Below are 19,215 nucleotides of genomic sequence, written 5' to 3' on the forward strand. Positions count from 1 at the left end.
CATCTCTGACTGAACTAGCTCTGATTAATGCGTTTTGTTTTCCCCATATTCTGGTTAACTTCCCCACCACAAGGCTTAATATCACACATGAGAGAACAGTTCAATAATAGCTAATCACACCAATAAGCTGAAAGTGTATTACTAATACTGTGTATTAGGATGGGAAGTGACATATACATAAAAGATGTGGAGAAAGGGATTATCACTGTTAAAGTTTGGGGATGTGTTCAATCTCACTTACAATGATTTCCATTAAAATGGTTACAATTAATGTATTTGTAGTCAATGAAAAATGTCAGTGATTTTAAAGGGAAAGTACATGAAAAATTCACGAAGTCTAAACAAATATAAATACCCTCAAGTGTCTTCATATCTGATTTCTCAGCCTAAAGGATGAGGAAGTCCCTGTCAGGGTTTTTCATCTGCCCCTTCCTCTCATTCATTCTGTTAGGGGCAGAAATAGAGTATTGGGGACTGGCTATACTTATCTATATAGATAAAAGCCTAAGTGACCATTACGACCAGTCAACTGAATGACCGGTCGCTGTGATGCACACTGACCACCAGGGGACAGATGCTCAATGCAGGAGCTGCCCCCTGGTGGTCAGTGCGCTCCCACAGCCAACCTCCTGTGACCAGCCAACCTCCTGCAGTCCCTCCCCACACCCACCACCACCTCCAGCCCGGCCATCCCCCATCAGGCTGATCACTGGCCAGGCTGAGGGACCCCATCCGTGCACGAATTCGTGCACTGGGCCTCTAGTAAGTAATATTAATCATGCTCTGTTAACCGTGATTGTTTTGCTCTGATTAAAGAAAGCATATTCTGATCTGTTTTAGCACATGGCCCATTTTAATTCCTTGTGCATATTCATTCTTATTCCTTTTGCCTACTTCCCCATGTAATCTTTATCCTTCTACCCAATATAAGCAGCTGGCTTATGTGTGTGTGTGGGGGGGGGGGGGGAGCGGGTCGCAGAGCAGATTTTCGTGGATGACCTGCTGCTCTTCCATACTGCCGGCATTATTGGAATAAACCCTTTCTCTGCTTAGTTGGCTTAAGTAGTGACAGACAGGCAATCCGGGCCCATTGGTTGTCCAGTTTCAATTCACCAAAATTCATTGAGAAAAAATTCACCAAGTGCTTACTTCTAAGTAGTTTGAAAGGCTGGTTGGAAAGATTGCCAATAATTATGCCACAGTGAGATGAGGATGGAGACTTTGCCAGAGGTGATTTTTGGATTGAGTCCTTTAGGACTAGAAGGAGTTAAACAGAATGGACTGGTGGTGGGGACAAACTGGGGAATGGGGTGGGGAAGAGGGGGGTTGTGAAGAAATTTGAAGCTGGGAATACTTTCTAGTCGGAAGACAGAAGGTGGAAGAGGGCTGGGCTACTTATACTTCCAACATCTTTTTCTCATTATAAGCTCTTCTGCTTGCAGAGCTGCTGGCTCCCTGCTCCACCTAGAGGTGGTGTGGGATCACACAAAGGCGGGGACTGGAGAACAGACTGGCTGGAAGCTTGCCTAGACTGCCAGACTAGATGTGTGATTCTGGGCAAGCTGCTAAACTTCTTTGAGCCTGTTTCCTCATCTGTGAAATGGGGATAGTAGCACCTGGATTAAATGAAAGAAAGTAAGTCAAGCTCCTGCCTCAATTCATTTAGATCTCCTTTTCCCCCTCCCTCTTGCTTCAATTTGGAAATTGTATTCTTTCTCCTTATAACTTTCTCATTGCTCCTTTCATCTCTCTCTTACTATACTTTTGCTGGCATCCCCACTTAGAAGGGTGGCTATGGGGGGAGGGGTGCGTCAAACAGAGCTAGAGGAGCACAGGCTGTCAATAGTTCAGAAACTGTCTCCTAGTGGCTCTGATGAGCCCAGCCCCCCCTTCTCCTTCACTCCTCCTCCTCCCCTTTCCATTCGGAATTGCTGCTCCCAGGGATCCTGGGCTTTTGTTCTCTGGAGGCTTAAAATACCACCTGTTTTTCCCTGACTTATTGTTTAAAGGGTACCAACCACAGTGTACAGACTATCAAACTGAAATTGCGCAAACTTAAAGAAAGCAAGAGCTAAGTTTGTGCTTTAAAGAATAAAACAAAACCCACAACACTAAAACATCAATGCTTTCCCATTCCCATTGTCCCATTGTCTCCTTTCATTTCTTTTCTGAGGACCTCCCTTTGCAGTTACCACCCTTCTTTACTTGTTGGTACTATCATTTGAAAGTAATAAACAGTTATCTTTTAATACTAATTATAATTTATCTATTGTATGTCTGTCTCCCCTATTTTATAGTCTATAGCAGCCGTGGGCAAACTACAGCCCGCGGGCCGGATCCGGCTGTTCTATCCGGTTCTCTTGCTCTCCCCTCCGCTCCTTTACTTTGAATTTATATTAGTTCACACAAACACTCCATCCATGCTTTTGTTCCGGCCCTCCGGCCCAGTTTAAGAACCCATTGTGGCCCTCGAGTCAAAAAGTTTGCCCACCCCTGGTCTATAGCGTCCTTTGTATCTGTAGGCTGTTTCTCAAAATTGAATATGCGTAAGAATCACCTGGGGAATCTCCTTAAAATGCAGATTCTGATTTAGCAGTTCTGGGGAGGGGCTGAGTTCCTTCTAACAAGCTCCCTGGTGAAGCCATGCTGCTGGGCCCCTGACCACGTTTGGAGTTAAGCCTTACAGGGGTTACAACAAAGGAGGTTCACAAGAAATGATTGCTGGATGAGGCCTTCGTCTCTCCTACACAGTCTTGGAACTTTCTTCAATACATCTTTCTTCACTTTTTTCTCGTGCACGATTTATGATTAACACCTGACAATTATTCCTTTGTGTACTTAGCTGTGCTCTTCCTTGCCTTTTTCATTTATCAGTCTCATCCAGAAATGGATCACTTAGGGCGTACAACAGTAACCTCCAGCTTCTTTCTATTGTCATCTACCTTGTAGCAAGCAAGAATAACTTGTTAAAAAAAATCATCTCTGCCCTTTCTTGCTCAGCAATGTCTAATAGCTACTGAGCTTCAAACTCAAAGTCAGCTTGAGAAGCTTCAAGACATTTCTCCAAACCTACCTACTCCCTTGCCAATCAGTTCTCTTTCACCACTGGGAATCTTCTGCACATTGCTGAGGTATGATTTAGTCTCTTGAAACTTCTTGAAGGACATTTTGCATTGGAAATTTTGCATTGGAAATGTCTTCTTTCATTCCTTTTAATGGCATGTGTATCACTTTCAAAAAATTCTTCTCAATGTTTACCCAACTTAAAGGTTTTCCTGATTTAGTCCTAGTTGTGAGTCCTTCAGTTAAAGGAGTATGAGCTCCATACCATTATTTATTTATATATTTAATATTCTTATGTTTTTTTTCCATTTTCATTGTTTTAAATGGGAATTGTTTGTGCTTGTTGTTCATGATTGTATTATGCACAGCACCTAATAGTGCCTGAAACAGGGTAGGTACTTATTTTGTGATTCAACGAAAGATGAAACAAAAACTTAAGATGAATTTTTATTACTTTTCAAAATGCCTTATTTACTATATTTGTAAGTAAGTATTGGCTAAAGAATAAAAAAAAATTGTAAACTCAGGTTTACAATTTCTTTCTCCTGAAGAGTATTTTAAAGGAATAAGACATTTGAGGTTTAGTAACACTACAACTCACCAGCAACCATTCTACTAGGGATTTAAAATTGAGACGCAGTTAAAATTTACTTAAGAGCCCGAACCCACACCCTATCTAAAAGGCTTATGCTTTCCTGTCATTGTTCTTCAGTCATCACATTTTGCATTCGTTAGGACTGCATTTTCTTAACAGTCCTTGGTGCTTTAAATTTAAAAGAAAAGGAATGGGCGTTCTCATATTACAATTTCTGGAAGAAAAAAAAAAGATTGCCCAGGCCCATTCAGCGAGGTGTAAGAGGCCTACAAGCTGCACACCCTGCAACCGCCTCATGCTCGGATTTCATCTATGGGTTTTTGTACAGTTCTTTTTTGGATGGTGCAAACCGCGCAAGTGCAGCATTCAAGGCTCCCCACCCTGGGAAACGATGCAAGAACATGCAGCTGAGGCTGCCAGGTTCTCCCTCACATACAGTCACGGGCTAGAGGCCCGGATCCCCGCTCCCAAACCCAGTCCCCAACCACCGTCCCCTCCCTCCCGGCCTTTTACATACAGTACACATACAAATACACACACGCAGCGCGGCCAGCAGGGGCGGGCCGGGCCCGACCACTCTGCAAACCGCAGGGGGGAGCCGCCGCGGGCCCATGTACCTTCGCCCACACCTTTCCCTTCGCACCCATCTCTCCCTCCACTTGGCTGTAACTTTTAGGAAAAAGAGAACATGAGGATTTAAGGACTTCTGTCCTTCCATTTCGGAGCTACACACCTTAGACGAGGGCTGCGCTCGGCCCCCTTCCTGGGCGAGCAGTTGGTCCCGCCCCAGCGCTAGCGGGCGCCGAGCGGGAGCCGCGCGGGAGCAGCGCAGCGACGGCGGCGGCAGCAGCGGCGGCGGCGGCGGTTGCGATTCGGAGCCGTTGAGACGCCTCTGCGGCAGCTGGTGGCGCAGGTGGCTTGCGTGGACGCGGGCAGTGGCGGCCGGCCCGCCACCGCAGCCTCGGCGTCCGCAGCCCCGGCAGGTGAGCGGGCGGCGGAGGCTCGCCCCGCCCCCCCCCCCCTCGGTGGCCTCGCTCGGGGCTGTAGCGGGGAAGTAGCCGCGGCCCGCCCGGGCGCGGAGGGGCGGCCCTCGCTGCGACCGTCGGGAGGCAGGTCGGAGGGGGAGAAGTCGTGTGAGGATGGAGAGGGGAGGTTCCCCTTTCTTTTGCCGTTTGCCCCCCTCCGACCCCTCCCTCTTGGGGCTAACACCCGGGCGGGGGGCGGGGGAAGCTAGAGGCGAGCTAGGGTGGAAAAAGGAGAATTGGGGCTGAGAAGCATCTCTGCTTCAGGTGGTGGCGTCTTTTGGTCGCGGAGCGGAGGACCCTCCGGAGCCTGGAGGGGTCGCTCTGGGGCTGCGAGGCCGCGCACTCGCGGGGGAGGAGCGGGAGGCGGCTCTCCCCTCACTCCCACCCCCATCCCTCTTGGTCCTCCCTCCCGGTCCTCCTCCTCCCCCGTCCTCCCCGGAGGCCCCTCCCTTCGGGTTTCTTTGCTTTAACCGCCCTCCGCGCTCCCTCCGGCAGGCGCGTTAGAACTCCCCGAGGCATCCTCCAGCTCCCGCCGCCCCGGAGCCTCGGTTCCCGTCGGTCCCCCCGCAGTCCCCCGCCGTCCCTACCGCCGCTCCTCTTCGCTGGGCTTCGGATCCGGATCCCCCGCATCGCCCCTCACGAAACATGACTCGCGATTTCAAACCTGGAGACCTCATCTTCGCCAAGATGAAAGGTTATCCCCATTGGCCAGCTCGAGTAAGTGATTTATAGTCTTCGCGTTTAGCGGTGCTGCCTTAAAAATTTTTTTTCTCGTGTTCTTTCTCCCTCTGGCTTGCTTGTAGTCTCATTTGTAAGCCTACAGTTTTATTTTTTTCCCGTAGTCTCCCAGGTAATTGTAAAAATCCAAGTGTATACTTAACGTATTTCCCTATTTCCTTAATGTTTTTGGACAGGCTTTGGCAGGTTTTCTTAATTGGAAATATTTAAATGTGATGCCCGTTAATGTTTCATTGTAGGTGAAAATAAGTATGGACTTTATGTTTAAAAATTAATGAAACATTGACATTTTCTTAATTTTGAGTAAAATGCATATCAATGAAATTATGCAAACTTTTGGATGTCAAAGAGATGTGATTAAATTGGAGATGCAGGTATTTTTCATGTTTTGTAGTTTAGTTGATGAGGCCTTCTGTATTTGTTTGTTTAATAAAGGGATTAGGACTAGATAGTCATGGATATTGCACAGTAGGTTAGCACCAAGGAAAGTGTAGGAAATTTAGTTTCGCGTTTTTATTCATGAAGTTAGCCTTATGACCTTAAAGAAGTTGTTTTGCTCTTTGATTGTTTCATAGGGGCAAAAGGAGAAGTTGACCCAGACCACTGGGTGCACATCTAGTGGTACAGAGGTGATTAAGGACCCAGGATGGTGGGTGGGTGGGTGGGTGTGTGTGTGTGTGTGTGTGTGTGTGTGACATTTAGGAATTGAGATTGTCTAAGTAAGTGTCATTTTCAGAAAAAGCGCTATTTTTGTTAGTTTATGGTAGGACTCAGGTTCTAATCTAAGGTAATGATGGAACCTAGAAAATGTTGAGGCCTATTAGATTAGTAAGCTCAAAAATTCTTAAATATAAATGTGATATTGTAAGGTTGAAATTGCTCTAATTTACTCTTCTTTGAGGATTGTTGTTTCTTAAAGATAATTAAAATAATGGCAGCTGGAGGAAACATACCTATTGGTTATAGAGAATCACGGAGTTATTGAGGCCTATGCAAATATAAAATATTGCTTGATTTTACCCATCTAGTTCTTGACAGACTCAGATTTACAATTTCTTTCCCCCATCTGGAAAAATCCACATACCCCCCCCCCCTCAGTCTATCAAGGCTACCTTTTCAGTGGAATCTTACTTGAACAATCCTTAATCATAATTCTTGTCTATCTATTTGACACTATTTCCTTTCTGATTATCTCTTACATGCACACCTTAACTTCCAAATAGATTGAAAGCTTCTTAAGGGCAATAGATGTAAACCGAACTTCTTTATATCCCCACAGTACTTAGTGCATACTAATGCACTTACAAAACACTTTCTTTCATGTTTAAATAGAGCACAGGGAAGCTTGGCAGGATTAAGACCCCTCTGAGATACTTATGGTTTTAGCATCCTTATTTATTTTGAGGTGTTATCTAAGGTAATGGGATACATTTATTTTCAGATTTCTATGCCATAATACAGTTACAAGCGAAATGAATATGTTTTAAAAATTATTTACTCTTCCAAATCGTTCTCCCCACATGCTTCAGTATGTCAGGTGAGTAAGGTTACTGCTGATAAAAGCAAAATAAACTAGCCTTAGCAGAGCCAGAGTATTTTCCTTTATTTAATAAGTTCTATATTTAACAAGTTCATTTGTATTTCCTTTTCTCCTTTTTTTCTTAGAAGTGAATGAATTTTGATTATTTATGTCCAAGAATTACATTCCTTTTTCTTTCTTTCCAGTCTTACAAATTAGAAGTCTTTGCTTTAGAGTTTAGAATATGTATTTAAGGTCTCAGCAGTGACAGTGACAACCATCTGTTCCTATTTTGATTTTAACATTTTCGGTTTACATATCCCAAATTTCATTAATTTTTATGTCTTGCACATTCTTTTAATCCTGTACCAGTATTAGTCATCTTTAAAGTCATCTTTTATTTTTTTTTAAAAAAATTTTTATTGATTTCAGAGAGCGAGAGAGAAACATCAATGATGAGAACCACTGATTGGTTGCCTCTTGCACACCCCACACTGGGGATCGAGCCCACAACCTGGGCATGTGCCTTACTAGAATTGAACCCGGAACCCTTCAGTTTGCAGGCTGATGCTCTATCCATTGAGCCAAACTGGCCAGGGCTACAGTCGACTTTTAAAAATTGCCTAACATTTATTAAACTCTGTAGGTACTAGACATTTTTTACAGACTTTTAAAGTTGTTTGCTAGCTGAAACAAGTATATCAATTGGTTTGACAAAATATCCGTTATCTTAAGGCCTCTAAGGATTTACATAATTCTTGGGGCTTTCTCATAAAGTTGAAATGACAGGTAAAATAGTTATTGATCAGATAGATGAGACAAGCCCCTAAAAGTGTTGGGTGATAATGATTCTATGGATGCCTGAAACCTTCAGACGGCCAGTCAAATCATCCCAATGGTCTTTTCTTCAACATGGTAATAATGCATGCAGAGCATAGTAGGTCCTCTGATGGTCTGCTTTCTTCTTAACAAAGTGAACTGATTTTTAAATTCAAGTGTCTTTGAAATTAAGGGGGAAATGTTATTATGAAGTTTAAATTAATAATGAAACAAAATAAAAAATTTTAAAATTTCTGGCTAGATACTACTGCCTGATGGCTTTAACTCTGAGATCTGCTCTCCTTTATTAATAAGCGATAGTATCTTAGATATGTTAGAGGTTAACAGCACTGGATGCTTTCTTCCTTAGTTAGGATTGAAAGAGAAAAAAGGAACAAGTAACTTCATGTGATTCAGCCATGTAGGTATAAGACCTTTTCAGAATATGTTTCAGACTTTGAGAAACACTACTATAAGCTTTTGTTACAGTCTATTTTACATTACTTCAATATTTGTATAGCCTTCCTGTAGAAATATAATTTAGGATTTTTGAACAGGTTTATACTCCACTATCTAAAATGCTTAGGGTCAGATATGTTTAAAAATTCAGTATTTGGGGATTTTAGAAAGGTAATGATGGTACATATATACCATATATTTTGCTCCTGATAGGGTCTCTGGTGGCACATAATAATCTAGCACAATATTTCTTCAGAGGAGCATCTGTAGAAACACTAGGTGGACAAAAAGAAATGATGGTCTAGCTTCCCTGTCAGATAAGGTTTTGCCACTGAATGAATTTTTAGAGATACCTTGGTTTTTAGAGCTGCTTGGGTTTCAAAACTAGGGATAAGGGATTATGGACTTGTAGAACTGGTTCACATTATATCAGATCCATTTTGGATGTTTTGTTTTCAGTTTATTCTGTTGTATTGAAGTATGTATGATTTAAAATATTTTAATTTTCCTGCTCTTTCTTTTAGGTAGATGAAGTTCCTGATGGAGCTGTGAAACCACCAACAAACAAACTACCCATTTTTTTCTTTGGAACTCATGAGACGTAAGTCCTTTTAGCTCTCAAGGCAAATCAAAGTTAATTTAGCAGGGTCATTGGACATAAAATGAAAAACCAGTAGAGATTAATTTAAAGGGAAAATAGTAAAGGAATAAAAAATTTAAAATCATCTTTGAACTTTGGAAAAAGTCTTCAAATGTCCCTTTTAAATTTTATTTTTAGGGTAGAAAAATTAGACACTATAGGTTTTAACTTCTATTGGAAGAGATGTTTCCTTAATCATAAAAGAAAGCTATATATGGATCTTCTCAGCAACTAGAAGAACAACTGGTGGATGAAAGTATATAAGTGAAGATTTAAGGCATTTAGCATTCATATTTAGTATAAGTCCCTTTTTAAAAAAATATGTTCTTACTGATTTTTAGAGAGAGGAAAGGAGGGAGATAGAAACACTGATGAGAGAAATATCATCAATTAGATGCCCCCTGAACACCCCCTTCTGGGGATCAAGCTTGCAACCCAGGCATGTGCCCTGACTGGTAATCGAACCACTGTTGGTTCCTGGGTCAAGGCACAACCACTGAGCAACACCAGCTGGGCTAGTATTAAGTGCTTTTTATAAGGACAATCTGGCACCTTATTTCAGGCTTTGTTATATTAGTCATACAAATAGTATACAGTGTGAAAGGTGAGAAGAAGAAATCTGGATAGTTCCCTCTTTATTTATATGGTCCGGTCCTGAGAAACACGGTGACTGTTCTGTTGCCTCTGGTGCATTAGTGGGCAGAGAACCCGATTTGGTGAAACATATTAGTTTTTAAAATTACAACTGAATATTGAATTGTTTACTTCTAGGTACATAAGATTACTCTAAGGACTATCTCATTAATTTTGAAAAATAATATCCTGCATACCTTTAATTTAATGGCCTTACTAATATTATATATAACTTCATTGATTTTTGGACCTGAAGTTTAGAATTTGCCATAATTTTGGTAACTATACTTGTTTACTTGGGAGCAGGAGAAACAAAAGTATTGATATTCTAATTAGAATTATGTATTCCTAAGAGTCTACAATGACAGCATTTGCTTTATTGTTGCTTAGCTACTATATGAACTTTCCTATAATTTCTTTTTACAGCTTTATTGAGATGTAATTTGTGTCATAAATTTTACTTGTTTAAAGAGTATAAATCGGTGGATTTTAGTAGATTTACTTCCATAACTATTAGTGTTCATTCTCCATTCTCTCCCCAACCCTAGACAACCACTATTTTACTGTCTGTTTAGATTTGCCAAATCTATACATTTCATATTAATGGTATCATACAATGCCACATAATTATTTTCTTTAAAATATAGTTTTGACACAGACAGTAGTGTGGTGAAGGCCAGGGGCAGGGAATGGCTAGAAGGGGTCCATGGGGAAAAAAAGAGGACATATGTAATACTTCCAACAATAAGGATTTAAAAATATATATATACACACACACACACACATATATATAGTTTTGAATCTAGAATTTGATCGGCCTTCAACATAATTATTTTGAGTTGAGTTTAGGAATATCCTATATATAAATACTTAATTTTGTAAGAAATTATGAATTTCTGATTCCATGGGATAATATACCATTTAAAAACTGTTCCATAAATGTATTAGGGAAAAGTATCTTTTTTTTAAACCCGGGCATGTGTCCTGACTAGGAATTGAGCCATGATCTCCTGGTTCATAGGTCAGTGTTCAACCTTCCGAGCCACACTGGCAGGAAAGGTATCTTTTAATGAAATATTTGCATACTGTTTATTAGAACAAGGGTTTCAAAGTGTGGTACCAGGTCAAGCTGCGCCAGCATCACATGGGAACTTTAGTTGACTTGAAAAAATATGTTTTTATTGGTTTCTGAGAGAGGAAGGGAGAGCGAGAGAGGGATAGAAACAGGATGAGAGTGAATCACTGAACGGCTGCCTCCTGCACACCCCTACTGGGGATCAAGCCCACAACCTGGGCGTGACCTGGAATGGAACCAGGGACCTCCTGGTGCATGGATGGATGCTCAACCATTGGGCAACCAACACTGGCTGGGCCCTTCTAGATGATTTTGATGTATGTGAAGTTTGGAAATACTATTAGAATAATGGGAATAGACATTTCATAGAATTTTTCAGTTTTACAAGTTTAGAATTCTTGAATTTTTTCTGAAATGGAACAGATTTTATACATACATATATAGTTTTATAGAACACATAGTTCATTCTTAGGTTAAATTTAAATGAAAAGTGGTCATACCTTCACCATTTAAAAATGAAAATTTTTATATTGTATCTGTAAACTTGAAATCAAACTACACCAAACAACTACTAAACTTTCATAAGCATAGTTTGGTTAATGTAGACCAGGGGTGGGGAATAGCAGGCAGGACTCAAAATTAGATATACCTGGGAGCATTTTTCATAGCCACATAATTTTTAAGTAGATAATTTTGTATGACCCTTGGCAAAAAAGGTTCCCCACCCTTGATGCAGACAATGAATTACTAGTATTTAAGAAATTTGAATATGTTCAAGGAATTGGAATGTAATTTTAAAATTAAGCTAATAATACATTTCATTTCAAAATTCACTGTTAATGTTTTGTGCCTTAGTGTTCTTATAAGTATACCATTTATCTTTGGAAAGGCCATGCTGCTGTATCTGTCAGTTTGGTGACTTTTTGTACCTCAGGTTAGATTTTAGAAACTAGATCTTTGGTGATTTGCCTATCCCCCCATCCCCAAAAGTTGGGAGGGTGGTTATTTGAACATTTCAATTTTGATTTTGCATAAATAGGAGTTTATTCTAATGGCCTATAGTTAGGGAGATGGGAAAGGAGGAACATAGAAGATAAATAGCAATTTAGAAAACTATGCTTATTCATAACTTTTATATACTCATTGTTTTGTAGAACACAGTTCATTCTTAACGTTAAATTTAGATGACAAATGATCATACCTTCTCTAACATTTAGCAGTGAGGCTTTTTACATTGTATAAATTAAGATATTTTTGTTGTGAATTTAGAGCAGAATCCTTTTATAACTTTTTTATGAAAATGTCTGAATTTTCTTAGTGTTTTATGACATTTACAGTAAATTCATCCACAATCAAGTTTTGAATATTAGACAATAAGTGTATACCAACTCTGACCATATACTAAATATCTTAAAACTAACAACTTTAAAACGAATTCTTAGTAAATGAGACTGACATGGACCAAATGCTTTTCTGGAGCCAAAAGTCTTGGTGTTTTCCTTGATTATATATTATAGTTTTTCCCCTTCCCACGTATAGTCAGCAGGTCTTGTTCTTTTCCTTTAAAGTGCGTCCTGATCTGTCCACTCTTCTCCATATCCTCTGCTACAACTCAAGTCCGTGCCACAATTACTCTTTCAAATAGTTCCCTAAACGTATCTTGGTCTCAGTTTCTACTCTTCATATATAGTCCAGGTGATCTTTACTAGGTACATCCCTGTCAGATCATGTTATTTTCCTGTCTATAAACCTGCAATGGTTCCCTTACGAATGTTACCAACCAACAAAACCTGCAAATTTTGTCTACAAATGCAGTTTATGAAACCCTATATGAATTATTACCTCTCCAACCTTATCACATGTTTTTCACTGTTACATAAATATACTTTATTTTGTCTCAGGTCCTTCTTGCTTGTTTTTTTCTTTGTTGGAAAATGCCTTCAGATTTTTAAAGTCTGGATCTTTTAGCTCAGATCTTCCTTTTCATGCTTATTTTCTTGATTGCAATGATTGAATTTTTTTCTTTTTGCTTCACCCACAAGTGAAGAACATGGAGAGTATGGAACTTATTTTTATTGTTTGTGATCACTTAAGTGCCTGGAACATAGTAGCTAAATAAATATTTGGTGATAGATTGCAAGCTCTATGTCCTAGATAAAATCATTTGTTGATTATGAATTTGCTATCCATTAACCAACATTTATATAGTGTTTAAGCCAATTAGATCAGAAGGCTGTCTTTAAATCCTGACTGCCATTTAACCTGCTATATAATATATGACCTTGGGCAGATTATTTAGTGTCCTTTTATTATTTGTAAAATGGAAACAATTTTGGGGTGCAAATAAGATATTACATGGAAAATGATTGGAACACCCTGGCTGGTTTGGTTCAGTGGTTAGAGTGTCAGCCTGTGGACTGAAGGGTTCAATTCCTGGTCAAGGCCTCATAACTGGGTTGCAGGTTTGATCCCAGCCCTGGTCAGGGGCGGGAGGCAACCAATCCATGATGTCTCTCTCTCACAGTGATGTTTGTCTCTCTCTCTCCCCCACCCTCTTCTTCTTGTTCTTCTCCCCCTTTCTTCCACTCTCTAAAAATCCATGGGAAAAAATATCCTCAGGTGGTGATTAAAAAATAATGATAAATAAAAAATGCTTGGAATAGTGATTGCATGTATTAAACACTAAATGTCAGTTCTTAATTAAAGATAATGTTGCATATTATTTTTCCAAGACTAATACTTGTAGTGTTATTAAATTGTTTGACATGCAGTGTGAGTTTTGCTGACTAATTACCACCATTGCTAATTGAGGGAATACTCTTCACCTAGGTCTAACTATTTCTCTAAAGTCTAGAAAATTTAAATGAGGATGGTGTTTTTGCTTCTTTTATCTTACTGCTCTTTTCTCTCTTTTTTAACACAAACAGGTTGAATGCAGGCTGTTTTAAAACCTGCCTAATCTATAGGTTTAGGAGGGAAATTGAATATGAGGTACTGGTAATGACCCAATTTTTCTTATAACCTGTCCACAAGAAAGGAATAAAGGAATGAATCACAGAATAGGATTTTATTTTCTTCCTCATTTGTGCTTCTGTACTTTAGCCAAAGCTGCATGTGTTGGTGTGGGATTTGTAGTTTCGCGTAAGCCTAATACCAAGTAATGAGGAAAAGAGCTGTTTACTCATCTCTGTAACAGCAGGTTCATGGCACATAATAGATGTATATTCAGTTGTCTGTTGAATCATATCCTATTATAAAAGAATGCATGCTGTTGTAAAATACAAGACAATATGTGTCAGATTTTATGATTTAATTGAAAAAGAAACAGCAAGTTAGAATTAAAAAAATAGAACTTTCTATTTAGTAATATTTAAGTTTTGAGTTTGATATCTTTAGCTCTGATAAGCTTTCCCATGTTTTATATTTGACTAATGGTTTGCCTTAAAGGAAGAGTTCTAGGTGTGGTAACAGCTTTTGTGAGGGATATATGTTTACCTGTGGGCATACACATTGTTTACAAAAAAGTGAATTTAGAGAAATAGCTGCTTTTTCTATGTACTACGATCTGTGAAAACTGGAATATACAGAAAAACATTTATGACCTTTAGGAGTAAGCCATGTAACAAAGCACTTAGAAGGCTTTCAGTTCCTTCAGAATTGTAAAATTAGTACTGTAGTTAGTGATTCGTTATTTTCTTAGGATATTTTACACTAGCCTTGGTTCTTATGGGCTTTGATATTGATATTTGAAGTCTGAGTTTTATGTATAGAGATATGGCGTCAGTTTTAGTAGATGTTTGAAAAACTACAGTGGATAAAGGAAACTCTGAAACCTTTCTAAAGAACATTGTAAAGAGATGAGGCTCTGCTGTTGTGATCCCCTAAGGTTTCTTTCAGTTTGGGAATTTGGTGGGTTACTTGATTGAATTACTGCATATTTTTTTATTGCTAAAATAGTATTTTTAATAACATAAAAGAATTCTCTACAAAAGAAGCATTTTTACTCATATTTTTTAGCGACAACCCCTAACCCTGTAATGTTTTGATATGTTTTCTTTGAGATTTGTCATTTGAGTGTTTTGAGGGATGAATCAGCCACAGGCACATAAGTTTGTACCCTTGGGGACCAGCAATGGCTTTCTAAAAGTTAATCTGGGTCCTATTCACCAAACCTTTGTGATTGCATCCCCTCCCTCCCACCCAGGATTGTATATGTTGTTAATGTTTTTTATTAAAATGTAATTGACATATTGCCTAAATTGGTTGTATGTTAATTGGATATATTTATATATTGTAATATGATTATCACCATAGTGTTAGCTAATACTCCCATCATATCCCATAATTAATTCTTTTTCGTGGTGAGCACATGGGAGGATTCTTTTTTCATTCACCATGGTTTTTTTGTCTTAAGCATATCCTTTGAACCAAGAGTTCATTTTTCCCTGTTCAATACTTTTACTTAGAATTTATTTTGGAGATATGTTCAAAGATTGCGCAATATGTTTTTTAATATAGCTGAATTATTTTATAATAGAAAATTGGATATAGAAAGCCCAATAATAGACAAATTAATTTTGGGATGGCCATTCAGTGAAATAGTATGTAGCTGTCAGGTAATTGTTGATATGAGAAGATGTTTGCTTTAATTTGAGAAACTTTTATGGATGAGTATATATATTTAATGTATATTTCCATATACATTAAAATTACATATTTATGTGTATATATACAACTAAAATATCTGAAAACAGTGCCTATCTAGTTGATAAAATTATGAATCATTTTTATTTTATTTGCTAGGATGTGGCATTCACTGAAAAATATTTTAACAGCTTTATTGAAATATAATTTATATCCCAACCAATTCAAAGTGCACAATTTAATAGATCTTAGTATATCCAGGTAGCAGTGCTGCCATTTGCTCTTCTAGAACATTCTTAGCACCCACAAAGAAACCCTTTACCCATTAGCAGATACTTCCCATTTCTCCTCAGTTTTCCCTCCCATCTTTCCTCTTTTGGACATTTCAAGTCAATGGACCTGTACAACATATGGTCTTTAATGACTGACTTTTTAATTTTTTGAAAAAATATTTTTATTGATTTCAAAGAAGGGGAGGGGGAAGAGAGATAGAAATATCAATGATGAGAGAGAACCATCGATCAGCTGCCTCCTGCACACCCCCAACTGGGGATCAAATGCGCAACCTGGGCATGTGCCCTTGACCGGAATCAAACCTGGGACCCTTCAGTCCACAGGCTGAAGCTTTGCCCACTGAGCCAAACCGGCTAGGGCATGACTGGCTTTTTTATTTAGCATGTTTTCAAGGATCATCCTATCTAATAAAAGGGTAATATGCAAGTTAACTGTCACTCCGTCACAGAGATGACAGCGCTCATAGCCACAAGATGGTGGCGCCCAGTCCTCTCAGCCCCGCTGGGAGTCCCCCAGTCCTGGGGGGGGCGGCCGCTGAGAGTGAGCAGCGTGAGCGGCCTGGGGAATGCTTGTTCATCACTGCGGCGATGAGGCAAGCGTTCCACCCCAGCCGCGGAGGGCCTCTAGGCAGCGGGCACAGAGTGACCCGGGGGGTGTGGGGGAGGAATGCTTGCATCGTCGCTCGCCTGGCTGCAGATGGGCCTCTGGCCAGGCCAGGGCACTAATGGGCCGCTGGGCAGTGGGCGCAGAGCGGCCAGGCCCCGCAGAGAGGTACTGGCACACGGATTCGTGCGTAGGGCTACTAGTCTATATTATAGCATGTGATAGTACTTCATTTCTTTTCATTGCAAATATTTCATTGTATTGATCTACCATATTTACCAATTCATCAGTTGCTAGATGTCTGGATTGTTTCTTTTGGCTATTATAAATAATATTGCTACAAACATCTATATAATAAAGAGTAATATGCAAATTGACCATCACTCCAACACACAAGATGGCTGCCCCCATGTGGACATAAGATGGCCTCCACAAGATGGCCAGCAGGGGAGGGCAGTTGGGAGGGACCAGGCCTGCAAGGGAGGGCAGTTTGGGGTGACCAGGCCTTCAGGGGAGGGCAGTTAGGGGCAAACAGGATGGCAGGGGAGCAGTTAGGTATCAATCAGCTGGCAGGGGAGTGGTTAGGGGGTGATCAGGCTGGCAGGCAGAAGCGGTTAGGGGCAATCAGGAAGGCAGGCAGGCAAGCAGTTGGGAGCCAGCAGTCCTGGATTGTGAGAGGGATCCCAGATGGGAGAGGATGCAAGCTGGGCTGAGGGACACACTTAAAAATAGTCATGAATTTAGTGTACCGGGCCTCTAGTTTGTGTATAAGTTTTTGTGTGGACATGTTTGCATTCCTATAGGAGTTGAATTCCTAGGTCAAAGGGTAATTTTATGTTTAATCTTTTGAGGAATTGTCAGACTTTTAAAAAATCAGCTGACACCTTCCTGCCAGCAGTGTATTAGGGTTCCAATTTTTCTGTATCTTTCCCAAGACTTGTTCTTACCTCTCTGTTTTATTAGAGCTATCCATGTGGGTGTGAAGGTAGTACCTCATTGTGGTTTTGATTTACATTTCTCTGATAGCTAATGATACTGAGCATCTTTCTACGTGTGAATTTTTTTAGCCTTCTGTTTATAACATGAAGGTCTCAGAAGAAGTGTTGCCAACAAAAACATTAAAGATATTTCACATCACTGAAGGTAGTGCAAAGAATAACATGTTGGAGGCTGATCATACTTAGAAAGGAGTATTACAGTTTGCTAAAGCATAGAAAATATGTTCACTCTATATCATAGGTTATGTGATCAGAAGGCAGCAAGCCCTGTTTAAACTATTACAAATTTTACAATGATATGAAACAGTTTAAATATCAATGTTTCTAATATTTTAAATTACAATACACTAAATAAGTATTAGTTTTGCTTTTTTTTTTCATTTCCTTGCACACTGTCAGTAATAGTGTTGAAAGCTTTGACAATATTTAAAGATTATAAGCCCTGCCGGTGTGGCTCAGTGGTTGAGTGTCTTACCTATGAACCAGGAGGTCATGGTTCAATTCCTGGTCAGGGTACATGCCTCATCTGCGGGCTCGATCCCCAGTGTGGGGCGTGCAGGAGGCAGCCGATCCATGATTCTCTCTCATCATGGATGTTTTATCTTTCCCTTCCTTTCTGAAATCAATAAAAATATTTAAAAAAAATAAAGGTTATGGAACAGTCATAATTTTTCCCATTGTTAAGATGGCCTTACACAGTCATTTTTATGGTCTCATATTGTCATGCAAGAAAAGGACTGCCTTTTTGAGAAAAGAAAAATCCATGTAAATTTATCTGGTCAAACCTATAAATACCAGCAAAAACTTAATACATACTTGTGTGCATCAACCTTTATAGAATTGACAGACTTCTACAAAACTGACTTTCATAGTAAAATATAAGGGGTAAATAGATCTGTGTGTATACACACAAAAACAATAGAATCGCTTCATTGGCAGATTCCATATTTCTGAATTCACCTCCTCAGTAAAATTTGTAATTCTAAATCAATACTTGTGGTGCCTTCATGGTCATGTCAGTGTGCAAAATGGCAAAAAAGTCTGAGTAATTTGATGCACACATTCCTAGCTGAGGCTAAACAAGACAGTGCTTTTGCCTTTTTGTTTAAGCTCTCATGCTATAAACAAGTGTACTTTTGCAGTCTACGTAGTGCCATGGTTTTTGCATATTTGTGCTTTTCGTTGGTCATTTGGTATTTATAATGACTCCCAAATGTAGTGTTGAAGGGCTGTTAGTGTTCCTAAGTTTGAGAAGGCTGTGGTGTGCATTATGGAGAAAGTATGTGTTATATAATCTCTTGGCTGTGAGATGAATGTTAATGAATTACAAATATTTATTAAATATATTAAATAAGATGTCCAACCGGTTATGTATTTTGGTTTATTGATGAAAATGTGACCAGAGGCCCATAGGAACTTACCTTGTATTTTTCCTGAAGCATTGGTGCAGTATTTACTAATTCAGTATTTGTGATAACTTTATGGCACAGTTACCACAAACACAAGAAGTTGTGCATGTGTATGAATGAACCAACGAACCAGTTAGAACATTCGATTCCCTTATTGAAAAAGTAAAATTCTTAATACTTTTTTGAAAAAATTTGTTTGTATAAATATAAAACATAAGTGCATATAAGAATATATTCTATTGGTGATGTTTTATGAGTTGTGTAATATACCGAATTACTTTAAAATAAACTTCTATTTGGAGTGCATTTAAATGTATTTATTAATGCAATCATGTCACAGTTTTGTTTTTGTTCATTTTTATATTGTACAATATATAACAATTTCCCATTTTAACAGTTTTCAAAGTGTACAGTTCCATGCCCTTAAGTATTTCTCATTGTTGTGCAACTTGCTTGTTTTTTATTTAATTTTTTCCATCACCATGTATCCCTTTTATGCCATCTTCTATCTTCATTCACTCCCCCCCCTCCCCCCCCCCCCCCGCTCCAACTTGCCTGGTTTTATAAATAGGATTATGGATGTAGGAGCTTGTGACTGAATTTAATAAAAGTATTCAGAATTAAATATAATTATTTGTCTACCCCTTTATGTAAGATTTTTAATGCATTTTAGATTAAGTTTGATAATTGCATCATATAGT

The 19,215-nt window shown here is 39.3% G+C and overlaps 1 protein-coding gene across 4 annotated transcripts in view; it reads left to right on the top strand.

Annotated features, from left to right (window-relative positions):
* The first annotated feature begins 4,431 nt into the window (after positions 1–4,431).
* Positions 4,432–19,215, top strand: part of PSIP1 (PC4 and SRSF1 interacting protein 1) — a 40,169-nt gene continuing 25,385 nt past the window's right edge. For 3 of the 4 annotated variants that reach the window (XM_080668399.1, XM_080668402.1, XM_080668400.1), the window contains exons 1-3: positions 4,447–4,641; positions 5,179–5,400; positions 8,743–8,819. In XM_080668399.1, the coding sequence (XP_080524525.1) occupies positions 5,329–5,400; positions 8,743–8,819 (149 nt within the window). In that variant the 5' untranslated portion in view covers positions 4,447–4,641; positions 5,179–5,328. Of the gene's footprint in view, positions 4,642–5,178; positions 5,401–8,742; positions 8,820–19,215 lie in introns of all 4 variants that reach the window. The other variant, XM_080668401.1, reaches the window with a different exon arrangement.

The sequence above is a fragment of the Plecotus auritus genome (assembly GCF_963455305.1).
Source record: "Plecotus auritus genome assembly, chromosome: 5".
NCBI classification, from domain to species: Eukaryota; Metazoa; Chordata; class Mammalia; order Chiroptera; family Vespertilionidae; genus Plecotus; species Plecotus auritus.